The sequence below is a fragment of the Spermophilus citellus genome (genome assembly GCF_964194105.1).
Source record: "Spermophilus citellus genome assembly, chromosome: 4".
Taxonomy (NCBI): Eukaryota; Metazoa; Chordata; class Mammalia; order Rodentia; family Sciuridae; genus Spermophilus; species Spermophilus citellus.
The window spans coordinates 216,557,856-216,583,740 of NC_138185.1; the positions used below are offsets into that span (position 1 = coordinate 216,557,856).

Sequence of the window (25,885 nt, forward strand, 5' to 3'; positions counted from 1 at the left end):
ATGTAAGAGGTACTATGTGAGTAGTAAAAGTGAGTATAAGAAAGTGTATGAGAAAATTTTTACCATCAAAAGCCTTCCAACTTAATTGATGAGCCCAAATACAAGCATATATGAAGTTGATAAAAAATAAAAGACATAATGTAAGAACACTAAAGAACACATGTCCTATGGGTATGTAAGATGAATATACAGATGCCAGATGTAAATTAATAATGTGCAAATGAGTAGTATTTTTTATAGGAGTTCATTGGGTGGAAGGCCAGAGGAACTTCATTGAACAGATAGAACCTCAGCAATTAATAGGAATGATAGAATGTCAACAAGGATAAAAGAGTAGAAAGAATATTCTAGGATTCCAGAATAGCTTAATCAAAGTACTAAAATGTCTTTATTCACATCACACTGTATTGCTGTGCTTGGTATGAAAATTTTTTATGAGATTGTGCTGTAAGAATGGCTAGAATAATTTTACATAAATTTAAAGAATAATTTGAAATTCATTAAACGAGGGTATATTTGTATCCTGGAAGAAATGTGTGGCTTCTGCAGCCACAGGAAATTATCCGTCATTTCACATCATGACCATTAAGAGTAGACCCAAACCTAGCGCCTGGCCTGGTGGGTGCCTCTTCTTCCCCGCTGTGGTCCTCAGAGCTCCCATGGAATGGCCACTCAAGTGAGCAGACAGACATTTTGAGTAGTTTGAAATGGAACTGAAAGTTAAACAAAGAGAAAGACCATTTAAAAAGCCTAGACAATGACTAAGAGGTACATCAAGTGAAGAGCTACATCAGCAGGAAGGCACTGCCCCGAGTGGGAACGGCCTCTGCTGCAGATGAAACAACACTGGAGATGGGCACCGGGATCTCCCTTTGGTGTTTACCATTGCCGTGTGGGTCCCTGAGTTAACTTTTTCTCGTGGGTTCAGTTCTCAGAGTAAGTGTAATATGTACCTCTGTACATTTTGTCCTCTGTATTTTACATTGCAGTGGAAAAAGTGGCTGTGATTTGTAGATTTCTGGATATTCACTCAGTGACCAAAAACCACCTGCTAAAGTACTCCCTGGCACACGCCTTCTGCTGCTTTCTGACAGCCGTGGAAGATGTCAACCCTGCAGTGGCTACCAGGGCAGGTCTCCTGCTCGACACCATAAAGAGGCCAGCGTTGCAGGTGATGTATGATGTGTATTTTTGTTCTGCAGATGGTCTGTGCCAGTACCACTAAATCACTGAGGTATTTGTCAATGTCGTAGTCTTTCAGGCTTGCTATAATAAAACACCATAAATGGAGTAGCTTATATAACAATAGAAATTTACTCGTCCTAGTTCTAGAGGGTGCTGGCAGATTTCAGTATCTGGTTAGGGCTTGCCCTCTGGTTCACGGTTGGTGCCTTTCACTATTTCTGGGGCCTCTTTTAAAAGGACACTAATTCCCTTCATGAGGATCCCACTGATAGTACCTCATCATCTCTCAAGGGCCCCACCTCCTATTATGATCACAATGGTGATTAAGTTTCAACAAATAAATTTTGGGGGGAACACGGACCTTCAGACCATGACATTGTATAAATACAATATGGATGACAATGATGGTAACGTGGAAATTCTGTGGGTGTGTTTGAAGGCAGGTTTGTTAAATTTTATCAAAAACAAACAAAAAGATGAGTTATTTGCCCCGAATCTCTACCCATACAGTATAATTATTCAAATTGAAGATCATCCCAGAGCTTGACCTTATTCAGATATTCAGAGATCCCCCTTTATTCTTTTTTGTTGGCTCTTTCATTTTAGTTTTTGTCCACCTGTTGACCTCACTCTTTGATAGCGGTAACTATTGCATAGCTTTTGTTGTGTGTAGCACCTTTTTAAACTAGGCTGGTTTATCCTAGGCCATTTTGTTAACTGCTGGGCTGGAAGCCCCTGTCATTACAGGATAGATGCTAAGAGAAAGCAGATGAATCATAATAGCAATCAAAGTAAAGCTGGAGAAGGCAAGTGTGCCACCAAAATGAAACATCACAAACGTGATACAAGACCTTGAGAGAGTCGTACATTTATCTCCTGTGGCACCTGTTTACTAAACTTCAGAAATTTCACAAGTCCTGGAGAGATAGGACTAATTGAAGGGTACAGAGTAAATCAGTTTGGGATAATCAAGACTAAAATCTCTACTGTTTCTCCATATTGATACAGATTTGTTATTTTGCCATTGTTATCAAAACTAACAGTTAGGGCAAGAGCTAACATTTGTCAAATAGACACTATGTTGCCAATGCCCTGTATTAAAAGTGTTCCATCACGCCTTAGCTTATTCATATTCACAATACCCTTTTGTGCGCTCCCATTTTACAAATGAGAAACGAAGGGTTAGAAAGGTAAAGTACGTCAGAGTCACATAGCTAGTTGTGGCAGAACAAACTCAGGTCTGATTCATAATTAAGTCCATGTTTTTAACTGTTCTGTGTATGCAGGTGTTTGTGTGTACACACTGCCTCCCAATGGTGTGAGGCTTTTTTTTTCCCCCCTATAATTTAAGACCAAGAAGCAAGGACAAACTCTTCAGGATCTGACAAAATGTAAGAGTGTGCTGCCTGTGGCCCGCTTTCCTTTGTAAACCCCAGCTGTCTTCTGGAGTCTCCTCTGATGTCTTACCAGGAATTCTATGTCCCACCCTGCTCAGGGCCTGGAATATAAGAGGCACTTGTTAGATTAAAATTAAATGAGTAAATGAGATGGTTGAATGAATTACAGCTTTTAAATTTCACTCAATTGAAGAGAGGTGAAATGGTAAACTCATGGAATAGAGAAGGGGATTCTCCATCCATTTCTACTCTGATATTTTTTAAATTTTTTTGTAGTTGTAAATGAACAGAATGCTTTTATTTTATTTGTTTGTTTGTTTGTTTATTTACTTATTTTTATATGGTGTTGAGGATTGAACCCAGGGCCTCACACATGCTAGGCGAGTGCTTTACAACTGAGCTGTAGCCCAGCCCCCAACTTTGATTTTTTAAGTCGGTTCCACTCACATTCCAAAAAGACATAGTGACTTTTAGAGAACCATGCAATTTAGAAGTGAAAGGGAATTTAAAAATATCTTCATGTGTATTCAGAAATGTAGCTTTTTGTTGTTCTTGGTTCTTGTTAGTTATACATGGCAGTAGAATCCATTTTGATAAAATTATATAAGCATGAAATATGTCTTATACTAGGACCCCATTCCTATGAGTGGGTAGATGGTGGATTCACTTAGGTATTTTTATATACATGTACACAGGAAAATTATGTTAGATTTATTCTACTGTTTCCTGTTCCTATCCCCCTTCTCTCCCTTTTGTTCCCCTTTGTCTAATCTACTGAACTTGTATTCTTCCCCTCCCCCTTGTTGTGTGTTAGCATCCACTTATCAGAGAGAACATTTGATCTTTGTTTTTTGGGAGATTGGCTTATTTCACTTAGCATTATGGTCTCTAGATCCATCCATTTACTAGAAAATGTCATAAAGTCACTCTTTATGTCTGAGTAATATTCCATATATACCACAATTTCTTTATCCATTCATGTGTTGATGGGTATCTTGGTTGGTTTCATAGCTTAGCTATTGTGAATTGAGCTGCAGTAAGACATGTGGCCATGTCACTGTAGTATGCTGATTTTAAAAAAAAATTATTTGTTTTAATTAGTCATAAATGACAGTATAATGCAATTATGCTCTTTGATATATCAGACATAGATGAAATATAATTTCTCATTTTTCTGAGTGTACATGTTACAGAATTATATTGGTCATTAGTATGCTGATTTTAAGTCCTCTAGATATATACTGAGGAGTGAGATAACTTGGGTCAAATGTTAATTCTATATCAGATTTTTCTGAGGAATCTCCATACTGCTTTCCAGAGTGGTTGCACCAATTTGCAGTCCCATCAGCATGTATGAGTGTGCCTTTTTCCTACATCCTCACCAACATTTGTTGTTACTTATATTCTTGATGGTTGTCATTCTGACTGGAGTGAGATAAAATCTCAGTGTGGTTTTAATTTGCATTTCTCTAATTGCTAGAAATGTAATCTTTTCCACCTGCACCTCAAATAGGGAACGAATTTCCAGGATATACAAAGAACTCAAAAAGCTTAACGTCAAAAACCCCACAAATAACCTAGTCAATAAATGGGCAAAGGAACTGAACAGATCCTTCTCCAAAGAAGAAATATGAATGATGAACAAATACATGAAAAAATGTTCAACATCTCTAACAATTAAAGAACTGCAAATTAAAACTACACTAAGATTTCATCTCACTCAAGTCAGAATGAAATGTAGCTTTGAAAACAGGTTTTTCTTAATGAAACTCCAAAAAACAAAAACAAGGACACACTGCCTTGAGGGCTTGGGGGTATTTGAATTGAATGGTTATTATTTAATGCATTAGAAAACGAATAACATACATTTCATTCACATTTCTGAAGCAAAATTCAAGAGATATTCTCCAATTAGGAGGAGCTTCTCTTCTGCCTTTTTATATTTCCTGCCAAAACTTACCATCAAAAAAGATTTGGGGCTGGGGCTGTGGTTCGGTGGCAGAGCACTTGCCCCCTACATTGAGGCCCTGGGTTCGAACCTCAGCACCACATAAAAATAAATAAACAAAATAAAGATATTATGTCCATGTATAACTAAAAAAAAAATAAATTAATTAAAAAAAGAGATTTCAAGCTGGGCACTGTGGCATATGCCTGTAATCCCAGCAGTTTGGGAGGCTGACAGGGGGATTGCCAAATTCATAGCCAGCCTCAGCAACTTAGAGAGGCCCTAAACAACTTAGCTGAACCCTGTCTCTAAATAAAATATGAAAAGGGCTGGGGATGTGACTGAGTGGTTTCATGCCCCTGAGTTTAATCCCTGCTACCAAAAAAAAAAAATTCACTTGAATCATTCTGCTTATAAGTGTGGATGGAGGAGGTTGCCTTGTTTATGGACCTGTTTAGTATATTGCCATTGATGTACCATAGATATTTACATTTGACTTTCTTTTTTCCCTTCTTTCCCAGGGCCTTTGTCTTTGTCTTGACTTTCAGTTTGATACTGTGGTGAAAGACCGGCCGACAATATTGAGCAAGCTTTTACTCTTGCATTTTCTTAAGCAAGATATTCCTGCTTTGAGCTGGGAATTCTTTGTCAATAGGTTTGAGACTCTTTCTTTGGAAGCTCAACTTCATTTGGATTGTAACAAAGAATTTCCTTTTCCTACAAGTAAGTAAAACAAAAAACTTGTAAATAGTCATAGTCCCTGTTTTTTTTTTTTTTTTTTTTTTAGGGAAGGATGTAGAAGGATGTAGGATGTAGAAGGATGCCTTGATTTCATGTGCTGAACTCATCAAATGTTTATTAAACATCTATTAAACTAATCCATAGATTTAAGTATATACTGGTATTCCAAAATACAAATTATTCTCATTTCCTTGAAGACCTGTGATAACCATTTGTGACTGTGTATTCCTTAAATATTTTTCAATCATTATGCATCTATTGTTTATTAGCATTTTTGTAGATATATTTGCACCTTGCAAGCTCTTGTATACTTATTAATGAGTTGCTTATAGCTCTAAATAGATGGGGGAAAGATAGAAAAATTATATAATTTAATCTGGTGGTCTAAACAGAAAGATTATAGATGACGTCCACAATGGACAGCAATCTTGATTTTTTAAAATTTAAGACTTATCATAGGGGGAGAAGGAGAACTCATACACCCATGAAATATATCTTTTAATACTGAAAATACACATTGGAATGTTTCAAACTAGCTTATTACATAGCAGTGAAGGAAAATAATAACCTCTCTTTTAAAACTGTTTTTATTAGTGCATTATACATAATAGTGGGGTTCATTTTGACATATTCATTCATGCATATAATATAGTTTGCTCCATCTCAGCCCCCACCTTCAGTCCACCTTCCCTTCTCTCCTCCCTCTTCCTATTTCCCTCTCTCTACTTCACTGTTCTTCCTTCTATTTATTTATTGTTGATGCTTTATAGATATACATAAAATGGAGATAATTGTGATACATTCATACATATACATAGTATAATTTAGTCAATTTCTTTCTGCAATTCCTCCCCTTTCCCCATTGCTCCTCCCTCAACTCCTTTCTTCTACTCTACTGTTCTCCCATTTTACATTTTTAAATTTCTCTCTAGCTTATGCATGTGAGTGAAAACAATCCATCTTGACTTTGAATCTGGCTTGTTTCACTTATCCTGATGTTCTCCAGTTACAGTCATTTACCAGCAAATGTCACAATTTTATTCTTTATGGCCGAGAAGAACTCCATTGTGTACACTTTTTCTGCTAAAACTTACAATTGTATACACACGTTTTCTTTATCCATTTGTCTGTTTACAGACACCTAGGTTGGTTCCCTTCCTTGGCTATTGTGAATTGCACTGCTATAAACATTGGTATGCATATATCACTGTAGTATACTGATTTTAGTTCTTCTGGGTAAATGCCGAGGAGTGGAATAGTTGGTCATATGGTAGTTCCATTCCTGGTCTTTGGAGGAATCTCATTTCCAAAGTGGTAGTACTCATTTGCAGTAGCACCAACCACGTAACCTCTTTAATTCCTTTTGCAAAGCCATCACTGCTGTGAGGACCAATGTTGCTAACCTCAGTGACGCCGCATTGTGGAAGATCAAGAGGGCTCGCTTTGCAAGGAACCGCCAGAAGAGCGTGCGATCTCTGAGGGACAGTGTGAAAGGACCTGCAGAATCCAAGAGGGCACTGTCCCTCCCTGAGACTCTGACCTCCAAAATTCGTTGAGTATATTCTTCCATTCTTCATTAAATCTGTTTATGTCTTTCTGAGGCTGATGTGTCTTGTTGAATGTTCACAGAGAGTAGCAAAGTTGGCAAACTGACCTTGTTCAACAAGTTTGGCTTTTAGATTCCCTAGAAAATCACCAGGGATATAAATGGGTGCAGCAAAGCCTGATCCAGTGGCAAATTGTCTTGAAATGTAGAAGGCAGCAAATTCACTGAAGCTTTGCATGAAACTTGGTTTCTAAGTTCTATAATGTGAAAGTATGCACACCAGCCTTGTAACTTAAACACTTTTCTGAATAAGATGTAGATGTTTAGATCTGTGCAGCTAGACATGTAGAGCTGAATTTTGGAATGCATTTTCTCCTCATGCATTCTAGGAGAAGCCACGCGAGCCCTCAAACCAGTAATCATGGCTGCTTTTGAAAAAGAAAAATCAGACTGAGGAGAAGTTGGTTCCTACTCAGCTTCACCAGATAATTAAAACAAGCTTCATTGCCTGTTTTTTTAAAAATCATCTATACTTGTTTTATAAAGTTTTTTCTTTATATTGCATTTTTAAAGAGATAAACTTTCCCATAAATTAATCAATGACTAGATAAACTCTAACGTTTAGCAATGGTACAAGAGTTACAATTAAAAATTCTTAACTAAATCGTCATATTAATGAATGAGTGTATTTAAATATATTACTAACTTGTTAAAACTATTCAATGATTAAATCTTTAAATAAAGCCTATAAAGTTAATAACACATAAAACACATTTCTTATCCTGTCAGAAGCTAAAAGATTTGCTTTTACACTGCTATTTCTTAGAAAACAGCCTTATATAACATGGTCATTTTTAATCATAAATATGATTTTATTTTATTACATTTTCTTTATTTTATGACAAGCTATGGGAATGTGGTATTTTGAACTTGGGAAGAGTCAATGAAAGCCCTTTAAGTAATCACTAAACCAGTTTTTCAGGAAGCAAAGATAATCACAGGTGACCATTTAGGAATGACCTGGAGTAGTGTGAGACCTCAGAAGAAGCTGTTTTAGATCCTAGAAACCAGTACCTCAATTAAATAAATTAATTAAAAGATCTGTTTCCCAGATCAGTTTCTCATCAGTTTGGTATATGAAGTTTATTTATTATCATTTCCTGTTAATTAATTCACAAGACAATTTTAAAGATTTAAGAACTGAAGTAACATTGAAGGATCTTCTTGAGATCCCTATAAAACCACAAAACTTTGGTTGCATAAACATCATTTATGTAATGTTAATTACAAGTAGGAACGTGTTTCTGCTATCAGTGCAGTTAGCACTGAGTATTTTTTCTAGGCTCAAGTTGTCTGTAATGCTTATTTAAATAGAGTTGTTGTTGATTTTTAAGCTATGAGGTTGACCAGGCATGAGCAGTCTGCTCCAGCCCTCGGTGGGACACCTGAACAAACACCAGGTGGGTACTTCTGACGTTGAAGGGCCGTGTGCAAGTGTCTATCACAGGTGGACAAGGTAAAGAATCCGGTGTCTCTAACTGGACCAGAGTGATATTCTTAGAATCTGAGACTTCCAAAGGGTCTTCTTACCCACCATGCTCAAATGTTTGAGTCCATGATATGGAAATTCTTTCCATATTCCCAGCAGATGATTTTTGATCCCTTTAACTTTTGGTCCAGTAAGAAGCATCATATTGTCCCAGTATGCACCTTTTCCCAGAAGCCAATATGACTAGAACTATCATAGTACATATTTCTATGAGTGTTTACACATAGAAATATTATGTTTACATACTTGTCTATATCTGCTATAGACAAAACATACATTTGATTCACATTTTAAGAGGTTATACATTTGAACCACCATCATCCACTCATCATCCCCTTAGCCATTCCTGATTCTTTGCAACTCTACATGCATTTCTGTTTCTCAGAGCAAGGAAGATTTTCATTTTTTTTGGAGGTTCATAGGCCCATATTCAGCATGGCACAGTGTAATTTATCATCTGATGTTCCATGATATGTTACAACTTACCATGAAGTAGCCTAAGGGTTAAATAGATATTGGCAAGGACATTGCAGGCTGAATGTTACCCACATGAATGGTGCCATGACTCACTGGGAAGACGGTAAAGGTTCTGAAAGCCTGCTTATTTGTCAAAAACAAACTTGGTAACTACCACCTGTGTATCATGCTGGAAAATATTTGGTTTTTGATCTAAGGATAGTTGGCAAATTAATCTTTTCAGAATGATATTGACACTCAGAAAGAAAGTTTTAGGTATGAAACTTTGAAGTAGTCTGTATTATGGAAGCGAGGAAGTCAAGAGTAGGAGAGAAGAGAGAGCGTCTCGAAGATCATGAATACAGATGGCAGATAGTGGCCAATAGTGTATTTCCTATTTTAAAATTGATGAGAAAAAATAGGTATAGAAAACACTTCGCACAATCATTCCACCTTGATTTACATATTGCTCATGTCTCTTCTTTCTATGATTAAAAATAGAAATAGGAATTTCTGATCTTAAGCTTTATTAGAAATCTGAAATGCATCCAGTTCCCCTGCAGTTACCTTTTTGAGATTGTTACTACACAATTTCCTAAATGTTCTTCATTTTATCACAGTTTCTCTTTTTGTCTTAAGGCTTACTTGAAAAGTTAGTCTTCAATTATTATCTGCTTTAGCAATCCAGCTGAAAGAGTCCTGTCACATCTCCATGGGAAAGCAAACATACAAGTTTCTTGAAGTTAAGAAAAGCCTTCAGGCATCTCATTAACCACCCAAAATGATCAGATGGTAAAGGGGCAGAGAATAGCATTGTTTAAATTAAATATGTAGCTAAAACTTATGGAAAGATAATTTATATGACACCACCATGAGTAAGAATTGCTTAGATTCGGAAACAGTTGGCTCAGCTTTTAAGGCAAGTTCAGAATGCTGTTCCTTTTTGCATTATTATTTGCTGGACACTGAATATTTTAACTTTGAAACAAAAACATGCCAGGATAATCATAAGATTGTGCAGATAGTTTAAAATAGCAATTAAATGGAAACTAAAGGACTTGCTATTTCATAAACATACTTTTGTTTGGTCTAAATAATGAGCTCCTCTGTGCGGACCTTTTATTGATTAGGCCTGAAATAAAGCAGATGCTATTTAATTATGTAGCAAGACTTAATTTTAATTGCTATTTAGGCTGAAGTTTTGGGCACTGGATTTATAATTTATGACTTTCTGATCTTAGCCTTTACATAAGACACACAGCAACTAAAACAGAAAATTCTATTTTTTTATAGAAGATATATTCTGCAGAGCTCTACAAAGTGGCATTCCTCTGTGATTTTTATGAGTCAAATTAAAGGCCTTTGTTTACATAAGTAAAATTCATAGAATGTTATAGCTGAAACATTAGGGATATGCTAACATTCTCATTTTTCAGTTGGAGAAACTGAGTTTCCCACAAAGGACAAATGTTACAGGCTTGCTGGTGACAGACCTGGGTCTTGAGCTTGGAGTTCTGGAGTTTTCTATTTTTAAGGCACATATGGCCAAGGCTAATAGGCTTTCCACACCTTGTTTTTCTTCCTAATTAATTAAATATGTAATCTTTTAAACTGCTAACCTGAAATTTTAAAATTAGAGATAAGATATATTTTCATCAATGCAGAACCAGGAATTCTTTTTCCTTGGGTGTCCAGAACACCTGTTGAAGAATAAACAAACATAATGCAGCAGTTTTATGAGCACAATACTGAACAGTCAACCCAATGAATATAGGGTGCTTAATTTTACCTTGTTCCTCACTTCCTGGAATGAATAATTAAATGATAATAGGTATATAATAATACATACATACATGAACAGTACTATTATGTGTTTATGCAAATTACCTGACTTCTCAACAACTCTGGATATATGTAAAGTATTATTGTTGTTATTATTATTATTATTATTATTATTATTATTATTATTCACTTTACAGAAGGACAGAAAAACTGAATTACTGAGGGATTAGTGAGTCTGCTTAAGGGACTTAAGATCACATCTGCCTACATAGGGACAGGACTAACACTAGCATCCAGGAGACTTGGCTTTCTTTCCACTGTAATTATCTCTTGATGAATTGGTCTTAGGGTATTTCTGTCCTGTGAGACCTGAGAACACCAGTCTGATTGGGGAGCTGACCTGGACATTCATTTAATCCTGCAGTAGTGTAGCAGAAGCCCACAAGTGTCCAGACCAAAAGACCTTCACCAGCTGGATCCAGAGGTTGGACTCTCAAATGATCCACAGCTGTCCCCATCCTCATAGTCCTTGCATTCTCCTGTTCTACCCCAGCCTGCAGAGAAACCTGCAGATCTTTTGGCCCACATTGGTAATGACAAGAAAAGGGCCCAGTGCTAGTTAGCATTGGTGAAATTTTCTTGCATTGACCTTTCCTGCCTCCTCAATGGTGCCCCAGCCTGGAATTCCAAATTTCTCTCTGGGCTCTTTCTTCATTCCTATAAATGGTTTACAACACTGCTTCACTAACCTGCAAAATCCCTATTGATCATTAAATTCCAACAAATCAAAAGAGTACAGTTGTTTTTAAGGAATGCTCTTGTTTGAAATAATATCTTCAGGAAATAACCTTTATTTAACAAACATTTACTATGTGCCTGACATACCAGGAAATGTGATGAATTCAAAGATGCATCAGAAGTTTTTATATGCTCCACTTGCTTGTGTGTAGGGGAGGTCAAGTATGAACTCTCATCTGGAGTGAAAGTGACAGTACAGGATGGGTCCTGTCAAGTGCAGTGGAAGGAGAGCAGTCTACCAGCGGGAACATTAGGGAGGCTCCTGTGAACAGGCCACTGTCAGTCAGGCTGGGACTGGGGGGCAGGGCGTAAACCCCCTGGTGGAGATACGATCATAGGGGGGAGCACCAGAGGATGTGAAGTTGGCCCTCAGCCCAGCTTTCTAGCCCTTCTATGGCTGCGAGCACGCATAGCAGACCTGCTAGGAGCCACGCTGTAAGCTGAGGCGATGACTGGGGAGCCAGGGGGCAGCGCAGTGGGGCTGCTGTGGGAGTCAGCCTCGTTCACAGCGTCGGATCACCAGCTCTTCTTGAACCAAACACAGAGGGGCCTTGTGGAAGGGGCACTTTCTTCCTCCACCTGCTTGTCATTTGCTGCTTTCCTGGAGTGTCAGCGAGTCAACTTACACAGAGATAGTCCCTGTTTCTCTAGTCACTTCCTTGTTATTTTGGTTCTTCATCAATTTTTCTTTTATATGGAAGAAAAGGTCTAAAATATTAATTGAATTCAGTGCACTTAGACATTCATGAACAATTAGCATCTACAATATCAGACGATGTCCCGTGTTCTGTGAAGGATCTAAAGACACAGCACTGTCTTCAAGGAGTGTGTGTTCTTATAAGGAAAAGGCAAAATAGATTAGTGCAAATTCCTGCCTTGTGTAATAGTTATTTGCCACATGAATGTTAGGAAATGCTACAGGAAATTTCCCCTCGTTCTTCTCTTTCTCCCATCTTTCCTCATTTTTTGTCTTTGAAAAGTAAAAGAATTTAGGGATCACATCCCAAATTACTGAGGGGATATATAATACGAATGGCTTCTGGGGCCAGACCCACAGCAGAAAATAGGGGCCGGGTGGAGGTCAAAAGGCAGAGAGAGCACCGTGAGCAGAGACAACGGTGTGCCGGTGTTGGCTCTGTTCTGAGATCTGCACGCAGCCCAGTGTCTGGGAGCGTGGAGCACTACAGGGGGAGTGACAGGAAATAAGTCTGGAAAAGGGGATCCTGGTCCTGCCTGGTTTCAAGTCATGTGAATCAGTAACGCTGCATTCCACTTTGTGGTTTCATGGGTTACCCCTTGTGACCAGCTGACTGAGTCACACTAAAGCTAGGGCAGGAGTAGCTCTGCCTCCAGGATTATAAAAATGCCTACATTTTTCATTATAGAAACAGTAAAATCAAATCTTTTAACACATTGGATTGCTATGGTTAAGACATCTAAAGGAACTGCATGCACTAGAATTCAAAACTAGTGTCTTAATTGTCATGCCTTAGAGAAAACATTGTAATTTAAAAATGGAAATTTCATACCTGTCACAGGTAATTAAAGCAGTACTGTTTATCACTAAGTGACATTTCTGCTTATCTATATTATTTTTCTTGATTTGATTGAGGTAACTTTAAGCTTACTTTATTTTAAAGAGATTAAGATAAGATTTGCAAAAGCCCACAATAGAAAGAACAAATTATTGGAATAAAAATACTTTTTTTTTTTACTCTTTGCAAAAGGTCCCATTAACTAGCTCTTTTTTCAGTACACCTGATTTGTGAAGGATCACTTAGTACTGGCTGTTCTGGGGAAGCAAACAAGAGCAGCAAACTGCGCACTCAAGCAGCAAAGATCAATGGGACAAGTCTGCAGTGAGACTAGGGTACAGGTGAAAGCAGTACTTAGTCATTGGGAAAACATGATTTGTTAGCAAAACCTAAGGCCACATATTTAAAGAAGCATTGTGATGGTAGGAAGAGTTTTGGAATATGTAAGCTGCGTCTGTTGGCTTATTTTCTATACTTGACTTGTGATGAAGTGAGCAGGGCCCTTTTTGGGAGCTCTTTTCTTCTACAGCCAGGTCCCTAGATTCTCAGGGGTGTAAATTGAAGGTGCAACTCCTTCTCAGGTACTTCCTGCTTCCATTTTTTAATTTTAGGGCTTTGGGGTTGAGTCCATCTGCCTTGCAGGAGGTAGTCAGGACTCAGTGATGCATGTTCCCCTAACCCTTGCCCTCCAGGGCTGAAGAGTGGAGTGTTGAAGCTGTATTCTAACATCTATCGCTTGCTGATGCAGTAACATTGGACCTTGCAGGGAACCTAGATGCCCACGCTCACATCCTTGGCCCAAACTTGCTCAAAGAAATAATGTCCTTCTAGTTTAAAGTAATACTCTAAGAGGGAAAAAAAATCGAAAGAAGATATTTTCAATGCTGAAAAGAGTTCTCTAAAATGTTTTTATTTAATTTTACAGGGGTGTCCATAGGCATTGCTTTTGGCCAAATTGTATATTATAGATATTTAGTTTAATTATAATATAGTGAGGCTTCGTATTGCTAACCTTGCATTGAAATTGTTGTTCCACAAAAAGTGATTTCTTTTCTGATGCACACCTGCTGATAAACAATGATAATATTTATATTTCACTGATCACTCTCTGCACATGAACCACTGAAATAAACAAGTCTTTAGGTTGTATTTGAGTGTTATTTGGTAGAAAAATTTCCTAAAGGACATTGCACATATTCATTTCTTTATGGACAAGCTTAATGAGACAGAAAATATTAATGTTCTAAAGTCACACAGAGGAGTGTCTGATGATTTCCCCGACATTTTAAGTTTTTAGACTAAGTTGACTCACTGTCAATTATCCCTTTTTCACTATATTATATATGAACAGACCAACATTCTTCTGATCATCTAGGGAAACTAAATAATCAAGCTTGTTGCCTTATATGTAAAAATTCTGAATTTGACATTAACTTCATGCTCACTGTCCCAGAGAGAAGCAGTTGGGCTTTTGCCAGCTAATTTTTTGGTCCATAGAAATATTTCTTATTTCTTGCTTCTCTGGACTGTGTCCTGGAAGACTCAGATATTGCCAAATTAGTTGGGGAGTTAATAGGTATAAATAGCTTCCTAACTCTTTGTTGCATTACTAATAGCATGATTATAATGGATGTAACCAGGGCTTAAAAAGGTTTGCAACCAAAGTTTGTCGTCATTTAGTGAACTTTTCCTTGTCGCATGAGAGATGAGAATGCTGGTGTGCTGAGCTCACCTCTCAGACAAAAGCTTTGTTTTCAAATTAGAAATTCTAATGTTGCTTGTCAAAAAAAGGATAAGAATGCAATGAGTATTTTGAATAAGCCCCCAAACTTAAATATAGAAGAGCAAAAGTCCTACACCAAACCTGATCACTAGGGACAGAACAAAGGGAGGCACGATATAATGTCTGACTTTGGAAAATGACAGAGAAAGTCAGTGTCAGGAAAAAATTAGCCTCATAAATAACCATAACTCACATATGGTTATTTATGAGGCTAAGCATAAGCCAAGAGCTCAGGTATTTTTCTTTCCATGTGAACTTCCAGCTCACCTTCATGTGGTGTTTTTCTGTTTTAAAAATTTCATGCTTCTCTTTCTTTCTGTCTGTGTCCCTTCTTATACGTTCTCATTACATATCACAGGGCTTATATTTTGCTATTTGTGATTGTGATTACCTCATTCAAAGAGTACATACACATGCTGATAGCTCAAGATTTGAAAAAGAAAACTTTTGTTTTTTGCACCAGTTGGTTCTTAATTGAGGTAGTATTAAAAAAATAACTCAATGGATCTTTTTATGCGTAGTGGAATTTTAAACTATCATTTTTGTGGTAATTCTTACATGCTTATTTTATAAAGCTCGAATGGAAGCTTCTCTTTATCACTAAGGATAAAATTTTGCCAATGTATTAAAAATTGTTAAATACAAAATTTGCTTAGACATTTGTCTTGTTAGAGGGTAACTTGTTTTATGGTTCCCCAATTTTATTTCCATTCCTTTTTTACTCCCAAGTAAATTGGCGTTTGATGAGCATAGTAACTTCCACCCTGGACTCTGCTTTGCTTAAAAGGCTGTATTGTTCCTTTCAGCTTCTGATCTAGAACAGAACCCTTAAGTACTTAGCAGAAGCAGAAAAAATGGTGCTTTATCAATGTCAAGTGAGATTGCAGTGTAAACTCACTTGCTGGGGAGCTATGCTCTGACAGCCTTTCTTGTACTAACAGGACAACAGTCTCCTGAGAATGACAACACCATCAAGGACCTTCTCCCAGAAGATGCTGGAATTGACCACCAGACAGTGCATCAGCTGATCACAGTGCTCATGAAGTTCATGGCCAAGGATGAGAGCAGCGCTGAGTCAGATATCAGCAGTGCAAAGGCCTTCAACACGGTCAAGCGGCACCTGTATGTCTTACTTGGCTATGACCAACAAGAAGGTTGCTTCATGATTGCACCTCAAAAAATGCGCCTGTCAACTTGCTTTAATGCATTTATTGCAGGAATTGCCCAGGTAAGTGTGATGACAGCTTTGAGAAGTCAAATATAGGGTTTCCATAGAAGCAAGGCATTAAATTCTATTTAGTGAGTATTGAGTGGAGTATAAAGTTTTGTGCACATGACTTGATATTAGGCATGGGTATGTGGATATAATAAAGATGAGCAAGAATTAGTAGCCTGGTACTTATGAAGAGAGTGTATGTGTGCATTCATAAAGTACACGTTAACATAAAATTTACCATTTTAATCATTTTCAAGAGTATAATTCAGTGGTGTTAAGTACTTTCAGAGTGTTATGCACCATCACCAGCATCCATCTCCTGACTTTTGCAAGGTCTTAAACTAAAACTCTGTGCCCATTAAACAATAAGGACATACAAGATTATTTTGTTTGTGTGGGGTTTTAAGATCCTCTTCCTTTTTGGCTTTAAGTGGAGAGAGTTAGTCATACAACCTACTTCACGCCACACTGTTATCACTGGCTTTTTTTTCTGCTACTTCCAACTGCTTTGTCACTTGCCATCTACATGATCTTCCACACTTTATTAACCCATTCCCTCAGTGATGGACACTCATATTGCTCCCACTTCTTCCCTACTCCAGACAGCTCAGTAACGAACATCCTTGTGTAGGTACTTATCAACCAATGTGAGAATTCCCTTGGGAATCTGGGTCATGGGCTGTATACATATGTCTAATTAGATCAGAGCTACACATGTCACTCTCTAGCATAGCTGCACCAGTCTGCAAAGGTGGAGGACTTGGGGTAGAAAGATGTGTATGTGGATTTCAGCTTTGCCATTGTTGTTAGTTCTCATGGCTTTAAACATCCTCTGCTTTCTAGTAGCAGAGATTTATTAGCGACACCGTAGTGGAAAGCACCTTAATTAGTGCCTGTCTCTTGGCAGGAATTCGATGGATGGTAGCTGTTACTCTCAATTGGCTCAAATAGATTGTAAAATAATGAGCACGGATAGGCAAAGTGGGAGGAATTTTCATGTAGTTATCTTGCCTTGATACTGATAGCTGGATGGAGCACCACTAATGCTCAGCTATCTGTGATGAAGAGAGAATCTAACATGTCTTCCTTCCCTTCCTCTTTCCCTTCTTTAAATTCACATTATACATATTTACTTTAGATCTCTATATTGTTGAATATGGAGATCATTTTTAATTTGGGGCAACAAAGCCATGATGAATATCTTTACCCACATACTTTGGAGCTGATTATTCCCTTGGGATATGTTTAATTATTGTGTGAGAGGGTGTGTGCTTTTCCTTACTTCTGAATATATGTTCCTAAATTGCTCTCTTGAAAGTGTCTATTTCTCTACATTGTTACCAGAATGAATTTTTTTGTTGAGACCAGTTTAGTTCTAGTTTAATAGATAAAATTTTAGTTTCAATTGATGATGAAGTAAATAGATAATTAGATAAGAATTTTCAATTTACAAGTTTTTGATTTTTGTGAGGTTGAACTTCACTTTATATAAACTGGCTATTATTGTTCATACTTTGTGAGCGATCTTAATGTTTTGCCAGATTTTTGTTGTGATGGCTCAAATTTTTCTTTTTGAACTTCTAAGTGTTCTTAAAATTTTATTTCAGTTACTAATATTTTTTCTATTTCAGGTTATGGACTATAACATTAACTTGGGAAAACACCTTCTCCCCTTGGTGGTTCAGGTGCTCAAATACTGCTCTTGTCCTCAACTACGGCATTATTTCCAACAGCCACCTCGTTGTTCCCTCTGGTCCCTAAAACCTCACATCCGGCAGATGTGGTTGAAGGCCTTGCTTGTCATCCTTTACAAGGTGAGTTGCCACAGTCACACTGTTTTTGGATGTACTTGTAATATATCTTTGAGCAGACTGTGAAGAGATTTGAATCTCTGAGGACTTGGTAGGAGAAAAATTTGACCTTCAGAAGAAGTACCATGATATTCAATCAGTTTTGGGAAGCAGAAGAGCTATTGGAATGGAAATAGTAGTAGGAGGGCTGGGTTGTGGCTCAGCGGTAGAGCACTTGCCTAGCACATGCGAGGCCCTGGGTTCAATCCTTAGCACTACATAAAAACAAATAAACAAAATAGACGTATTGTGTACAAATAAAAAATAAATATTACAAAAAAAGAAAATAGTAGTAGATTGTGTCAATATTTGCTTTAAAATTGTTTTTAAAGGAGCTGAGGTTGTGGCTCAGTGTTAGAGTGCTTGCCTTGCACGCATGAGGCACTGGGTTCGATCCTCAGCACCACATAAAGTAAATAAATAAGTAAAATAAAGTTATTGTGTCCATATTCAACTAAAAAAATTAAAAAACAATATTTTTAAATGAATTGCCAGTGGCTCAGGAGGCTGAGGCAGGAGATCACAAGTTCAAAGACAGCCTCAGCAGCTTAGCAAGGCCTTAAGCAACTTAAAGAGACCCTATCTCAAAATTTAAAAAAATAAAAAGGGCTGGAAATGTGGCTTAGTGGTTAAGTGCCCCTCGTACAAAAAAAAAAAAAGATGAATTGTGGGAAGTGACCAACGACAACCTCTGATTGTGCACAGAATCTCCTATTTTATCTAAACATTAATTATTATGTCAGAAAACAAAGAATATATTTGAAACTGTATTCATCAGATGTCTGTGCAATATAGTTTTCTTAAAGACAATTGTAACTGTGAAGTCCTTTGTTTCTGTCAGGAGTTTGGTGCAAGAGGAAGAGAAGTAAGGGCATTATATGGCTTTATAAAATAAGGCCATTATCAGAATCTGTGTTTTTACTTTTCTGTATTTTTTCTTTTATCCCCAAGAGGTACTAAGAAAAATACTCGGCAATATTAAGTGGAAAAACTTATTCTTTAAAATAACTATTTATGTTTTTCTCCCTTCATTTTATTGAGCAGTATCCATACCGAGACTGTGACATCAGCAAGATCCTGCTGCACCTGATTCACATAACAGTCAACACACTCAATGCGCAGTATCACAGCTGCAAGCCCCATGCCACGGCAGGACCTTTGTACAGTGACAACAGTAACATAAGCAGATACAGCGAAAAAGAAAAAGGTACTTTCCATATTGGAATTCTATCCCAAACTTAGCTTGAATATATAACACATTTCTGGAAAGTGCTTTTCTTAGGAGACATAGGTGGAGTAAAAAATACTTAATATTTTGTTACTTTCCCATTAACATTACTGCTTTAACTTCTTAATTTGAGAATTTGAGAGAAATAATTGATATGCTTCTAAAACCCATATAGTAAGAAATAGTTTGTAAGATATTTTCTGCTATTTGGTTAAGGAGCCTTTGGAAGCCTGCTCTTAACATGCTGGAGACATCTTGCTTTGGGGCTGTGACACAAACTTAGTTTTGCACTTAGTGGAATCTTGAGGGTCTCTCTAGTTTGCCCCTGAATTTTATACTCACAGAATTTTCATGTAGTCTAAATTTTCTGAAGCGCTTTTCCCTAGTCTCATTATTCAATGTGAAGTGATTCAAGGTGATGAGTGAAACATTTCTGGGCCATAAATTAGAGTAATTTCCAATATTGACACCTTTTTTATTCATGGCTTTTCCTTAAAGGAGACAGTTGAATGAAACTTTAAATAGAGTAAAAGTACAGCCTGGATATTTTCAGGTGCGACGAAGAACTGAGGTATATATCTGTGAATGTCACAGCATGACTAGAGTTGTAAAAGGTGACATTGTCTAATCCAATCCTGGGAAAAAGCCAAGTGCCTGATGACCCTCTGGGTGCAAGAACAGTCTGAATTCCAGACTGCTCTGGAATATCTCAGTGGGATGGATTATAGCTGAGTTCTACTGTTTGTTTATTGCTGAAAGGTTTAAGAATGTAGGTTCTTCAAATTCTGGAAAAATTTAAATCCTTCCTGAAGAATATATTGTCTACTAGCTGAGGTCTTAGTCTCTGGGAAATTGAGTAGGTTTGGTTAAGCTAGGGGTATTCTTTATGCATACTTAGTGTTTGGGTCAATCTCAGTGAACCTGGGTGGGGGGTATCATCTTGCTGTCCTTCCATCTCTGTCATACAGTACATCTTGAGGATTATTCCACAGCTATGTCATGGAAGTCATAATATCTATTTGCAAAAAAAAAAAAAAAAACACACTATTTTTCAAAGGGGGAAAAGCTTAAATAGAAAATGAAGAATTAAAATAGAGCATTTTGATACATTCCCCAGAAACATTGGGACTTGATGGGCTTTTTCATCTTTGTGGGAATTCACTGGGAGCTGTTATAACCATTTTGATTGACAATATTTATTTTTTATTTGGTTAAAAAACTACTATGGATATTTCATCTAAAATTAACAGCTTTAGCTTTCATTTTCTTATAGAACTTGTGCATTAAGAAATGATTGGTCCTTAAAATTAATGCTTATATTCCCCTGTATTCAAGAAATCCTGAATAATCATAATCACACCTGAGCCTCCTCTTGTCATATATAGGTATAAATATGGACTACATATTTTCATCTCAGTGATATTCAACTCAAATAGTAGGTTAATTCCATTTACTGTGGTATTAAATGTGTCTAAGCAGCCTTTTCTCTTGCCACTTTGCATGTGGCTTTGGCTTTTCAAAGGATGAAAGAAGATAATAAGTGAACTTTGTGAGTTGCAGCATAGCAGTTCCTTCCTCATTAATGTGTTTTTGAGTGTATTTCTATTTAAAAATGGCCAAATGAGAAAAGAAGAAAGGACATAGAAACAAACTCAGTAGGCACTTTTGGGGACCCTTTTGTTTATGGAACCCTAGGATCATAACAGTCAAAGATTCTTTGTAGGATTCATGAGATCCGTAACAGTTACAAATGGCCAGTGACTCAGAGAAGAGTCTTACTTTAATAGGAGGAAATGTTTTTTTTTCTGTTTTCTTTTTCCTTTGTTTACTCTTTCAGTCCATAATCATTTGTGGAGCTTTTGAGATAACAAGTGGCTTTTCTAAGCTTTTTCTGTGTGTTGTGTGTTTCATTACCAAATGTAGAGTACAGTATTTTGCATTCACAAAGTATAAGGTGCATGTACTGTTAGGCTGTGTCTATGCCAGTTCCCAAATCCCAGGAAGGCATATATTGTTAGAAGGGGCAAGACCCACTTATGTTGTTTAATTTCCTTTTGCCAAATTAGACATTCAGGCAAGTTCAAGCAGTGTCACAGATTCCTAGATAAAGTTACTAGCATCTGTGTCATTTGGTTTTAAGTGTCATTTGGGAAAGTTTCTCTAGGAAGGCTCTTTTGGAATATTGAGATGCCTCTCAAAAAGTGCTGCCAATTTTCATTTAGAAAATGATGGGCAATCTTGTAACCAGTTGCTTTGTTCAACATATGCATAATTTGATACCTGGATGAAATATCAACCCATGGCTAGACTTGGCTGGTACAGAAACCACCCAGACTGTTCCAGAATGCTTTCACTGAAATGCTTGTGTAGACACAGCCTAAGAGAGAATAACCTCTTAAGTGTAATTTTGACTTTCTCTCCCCAATTAGAAGAAGATAGTGTTTTTGATGAATCTGATATTCATGATACACCTACTGGACCCTGCAATAAAGAGTCTCAAACTTTTTTTGCAAGATTGAAAAGGATAGGCGGCAGCAAAATGGTGAAATATCAGCCGGTTGAGATGAATGTTCAGAGAAGTATGAATTTTTTCTCTTAGTAATTTTATGCAGAAATGTTGTACTCTACCGTTTGTTTGGGGTGAAATCTTACTTTTATTATGTTACTACACATTTTGATACCGTTGATTTTTATATATATGTATGCACAAACAGTATATATATATTCACATTTATATATATACGTGAATTGACAGATACATCATTAACGTCATTATCGTCTTCAAGGGCCATTGCTTGATTTGATTTGTTGCAAAATGTTTGCTTCTCTTCCACACAATTTGAATACAGTTTCCTAGATCTGCCTCAGCCAAAAATGATTCCTTCTCCTGTGCACAAATGAATAGAGCTGAGGAATTATCCCGGAGCTTGATTTTGGGAATCAGATCTTAAACTACCATTTTGGTTTCTTTCATTCCAAAGTTCTCCTGTTTTTGAAATTAGAATGAACCTTAAAAAACCTTGGCCAGAAAGTCTGTTTTTCCTTCTGGTGGAGCTGGGATTGTGATTATGATTTATGCCAATAGTATGCCCAAGTATAAGGGGAAAAATGGTGAAATCTCCAAGTAAAATAGTACTAGCTTTTTCTGTTTTAATCAGGTGAAATAGAACTGGCCGAATATAGAGAAACGGGTGCATTACAAGACAGCATTCTGCACTGTGTGAGAGAAGAAAGCATTCAGAAAAAAAAGCTGCGCTCTTTAAAACAAAAATCTCTTGATATAGGGAACGCAGACTCCCTCTTGTTCACACTAGATGAGCATCGCAGGAAGTCTTGCATAGATCGGTGTGATGTAGATAAACCCCCTGCCCAAGCTGCTCACAGCACCCAGAGACAGAATGACCACGGGCGATCGAGGCAGAACTCTGCTACGCGGCCCGACACTATGGAAATCCCTGAGAACCCAGCTGTGGAAGGTTTTCCAGAGCCCCGAAGGCCTGTAATACCGGAAGTTAGGTTAAACTGCATGGAGACGTTCGAGGTGAAAGTTGACTCTCCAGTAAAGCCTGCTCCCAAAGAGGATTTAGATCTGATAGATTTGTCCTCCGATTCAACTTCAGGGCCTGAGAAACATTCTATACTCTCAACATCTGACAGTGACTCTCTCGTATTTGAGCCCCTTCCACCTCTCAGAATAGTGGAGAGTGATGAGGAAGAGGAGATGGTGAACCGGGGGGCTGGTGGCAAGGGTGCCACCTCCTCTCCCCCCGTCCCTCACCACCCCTCTGCCCTCAGCCTGAGCACAACTCCTCTTGTGCAAGTCAGCGTGGAGGACTGTTCCAAAGACTTTTCTTCTAAGGACTCAGGAAATAACCAGTCAGCAGGTAACAGGGACCCTGCTCTCATAGCCCTGGAGGAACCTACAGACTCAGAAGAATTATCTCAGGCAGAGGAGCTGCAAGAGTTTTCCTGTGGCAGCCCACTGACGCTCAAACAAAAACGAGACCACCTTCAGAAGTCATTTGCTGTCCCTGAGATGTCAACAGATGATAACCCTGAACCCAGCACCGAGGAAGAGAGGCATGGGCAGATGCCAAGTTCAGGGCCCAAAACCGTGCTCCTTAAAGTTCCTGAAGATGCTGAAAATCCAACAGAAAGTGAGAAACCTGATACCAGTGCTGAATCTGATACAGAACAGAATCCTGAAAGAAAAATGGAAGAGGATGGAACCGAGGAATCAGAGTTCAAGATTCAGATTGTCCCCAGACAGAGGAAACAGAGAAAGATTGCTGTCAGTGCTATCCAGAGAGAGTACCTTGACATCTCCTTCAACATTCTAGACAAATTGGGAGATCAGAAAGATCCAGGTAAGCTCCTAATGTGTTTCTTCAAGCCTTTATCTTCAAGTCTGTTTATCTTCTTGGTAGAGTTTTGCACTGAATGTGCATCACACTCAAAATCTTATAATGTCAGAGTGTGGCATTATAATCGCTTCGTAATCACTCTGAATTCTTCTTGCTTACCAGATTATGGTGGATTCAGAGGTGGTTCTACTGGCTTCATAAATGTTTCTGTGCTTGTTGTCACTAAACTCTGTAGTCAGTTCTTAGCCACTGTTGGCAGTAGAGGCAATGATTAATCTATATCAGGATATTTCAAATGAAATTTCAGTCTTCCTCAAGCAGCAGAAGAGATTAAACTCCTTTTGCTTTTTTTTTTTAAATTTTCCTGTTTGACTTTAGCAAGCTATGATATAGTCCAAAGGACAAACAAATGTGAAGGGCTAAAATAAAGCAAAGAGGGCATGGAATTATTTAAGTATTTATTTTAGTCATTAGGACTGTAGCTGATTACATGTGCTACTATTAGGAAACAGAAATTACCAGTTACAGTCTAGGCCCTAATTCACGGACACCATTTGATGGTGATGAGGGCACAGCACAGATTTCCTGCCTTAAGCAGCATTCCTTGTGTTTTCTTGGAGTCACTGAAGATAACTTTTAGAAAGTGGCAAACTGAGAGTACATCTTATTCTAAAACACAGTCTTTCATAGTATCTCAGTGCTGATTGGAAGGCTGCTTCATTTCTTAGTTCAAATCTAAATGATGATGAGGAGGAGGAGGAGGAGACTCTTCAGAAAAAAGGAATTGGCCAGAAATAATTACTTTAGTATATTCATAGACTTGAGACTGGTAAAATTCTTGGATTCCTTTAGACTGGTTCCTGATTTTATACAAGAGGATCCCGAGGCATAGGGGAGGTAGTGTGTCTTGTCCCAGGTCACACTGCCAGACAGAAGCAATGCCAGGGCCATCCTCCATCCTCCTGCCTTTCTCATTGTTCCACCTGAAAGCAACTTATAAGAGAATGTGCCCAGGCTCTTTATTTACCCCAGGTACTATTGAAAGGTTTCTAGCTGTTCTCTAGCTCACAGGACAGAGCTGTGTACCTCAAAGATGCTCTGTGAAAGTCTGTTGAATGAGCACTAGTGTATTTGGAAAGGGTCATGCTCCAGCCAGGTAGGGGAAGAAAAGATCTGTTAATAATAAGAAATTTTAAGAAGCTAAGAAGGTCTCAAGGGAAAGTGGGACACCTTTTATTGTTGGAACCAGAAAAAAATGCTACGTAGGGTTGGAGAATAGTGCTAGCCTAGAAGCTGTAGAGGTCTATGGGGTGTGGATCCAAGAAGCCAACAGGGCCTATAGGATGAGTGTCTATGATCAATAGGCTGTATGTAGGCTGTAATATGTATGTTTGTGCATATGTCACCTTCTTTTTTCATCCTTATGTATGATCCTTCCCCAGGGAGGAAATTGATTTTATATTATTTGATACCAGAACAAGAGAAAAGTATCTGACAAGCATATATATAAATAAAATATGCAGTATGCTATCGTAATGACAAGCATACACATTTCTGCCCTACCCTGCTGGGTAGTGGAGGAGGCCTAAGTTTCCCAGGACTTTCTTGTCTCTCTCTGCAGGAGCCAGGGCGGCCCTGCACCTGCTTCTGGGAACCCTCCCATGCTCACAGCCTTGCTGCTCATTGCCTCAAACCCAGGACTGAGCTCACTGTGCACTTTCTTTCTTTGTGTCAGTTCTTGTAAGAAGCATCAGGGTGCTGGGCATTCTTCACCTCCACGAGGCTTGCACACTTTCTGTTCTTATTTTTTCTTTCAAGTTTCTCTATCCCAACTCCCTAACCCTTCCCTTGTGTCCTCAGAAATTCAAGGACCTTTAGGAGCAAAACACCTTTATGTTCTCTCTCCTGTGATTGTTCCCTTGGCCTTCTTAGTCTAATGGACGTCTGACTTTCCCTGGGGACACTGCTTTTCTCACAGCCTTTGCATGGCTGGGGATAAGGCATCTTCCTTGCCCATCATTACTCACTTCAGACCATTCCTCCCTTCCTCTAAAACCCCAGCTCTGAATCTCCTATCATCCAACCACTTTGTAATGCAGTTTCCTTGCTACCTTGTTACTAACCCTCAGTCTTCTCATTTGCTGTCAGACAAGATTCCTGGCTCTTCTTACTCTCTCCCAAAACACTCCTGCCTTGGTTCTTGTTGATTTCAATATTGGTATAGATGCCTCTTCTAACACTCTGGTTTCTCAATTCCTTGAATCAATCTTTTTCAGTGATAGATTGTGTGTGTGTGTGTGTGTGTGTACATTTTTTTTAATTCCTCACTTTAGCTCAGCTACTTACTGCCATGGGTCATTTCACAGACAAATACCTGCAATCTTTCCAAGATCTCAATTTTGTCTCCTGTTCTCTGATTACCACTTCCTAGCCCCTGCCCCCAGGCAGTACTATATCTTGTGCCATCTTTCCTGGCCTCTCCCCTACTTCATGTCATATCTCCTTAC

The 25,885-nt window shown here is 38.1% G+C and overlaps 1 protein-coding gene across 5 annotated transcripts in view; it reads left to right on the forward strand.

Moving 5' to 3' along the window:
- UNC79 (unc-79 homolog, NALCN channel complex subunit) overlaps window positions 1–25,885 on the forward strand; it is a gene marked incomplete at both ends in the record, with an annotated part of 264,901 nt that overhangs the window by 159,255 nt on the left and 79,761 nt on the right. For 2 of the 5 annotated variants that reach the window (XM_081289012.1, XM_081289013.1), the window contains 9 exons: window positions 990–1,171; window positions 5,052–5,253; window positions 6,643–6,822; window positions 8,212–8,277; window positions 15,662–15,948; window positions 17,568–17,750; window positions 18,831–18,993; window positions 21,444–21,593; window positions 22,173–23,381. In XM_081289012.1, the coding sequence (XP_081145138.1) occupies window positions 990–1,171; window positions 5,052–5,253; window positions 6,643–6,822; window positions 8,212–8,277; window positions 15,662–15,948; window positions 17,568–17,750; window positions 18,831–18,993; window positions 21,444–21,593; window positions 22,173–23,381 (2,622 nt within the window). The remainder of the gene's footprint in view (window positions 1–989; window positions 1,172–5,051; window positions 5,254–6,642; window positions 6,823–8,211; window positions 8,278–15,661; window positions 15,949–17,567; window positions 17,751–18,830; window positions 18,994–21,443; window positions 21,594–22,172; window positions 23,382–25,885) is intronic. The other 3 variants (XM_081289016.1, XM_081289014.1, XM_081289015.1) reach the window with 2 other exon arrangements.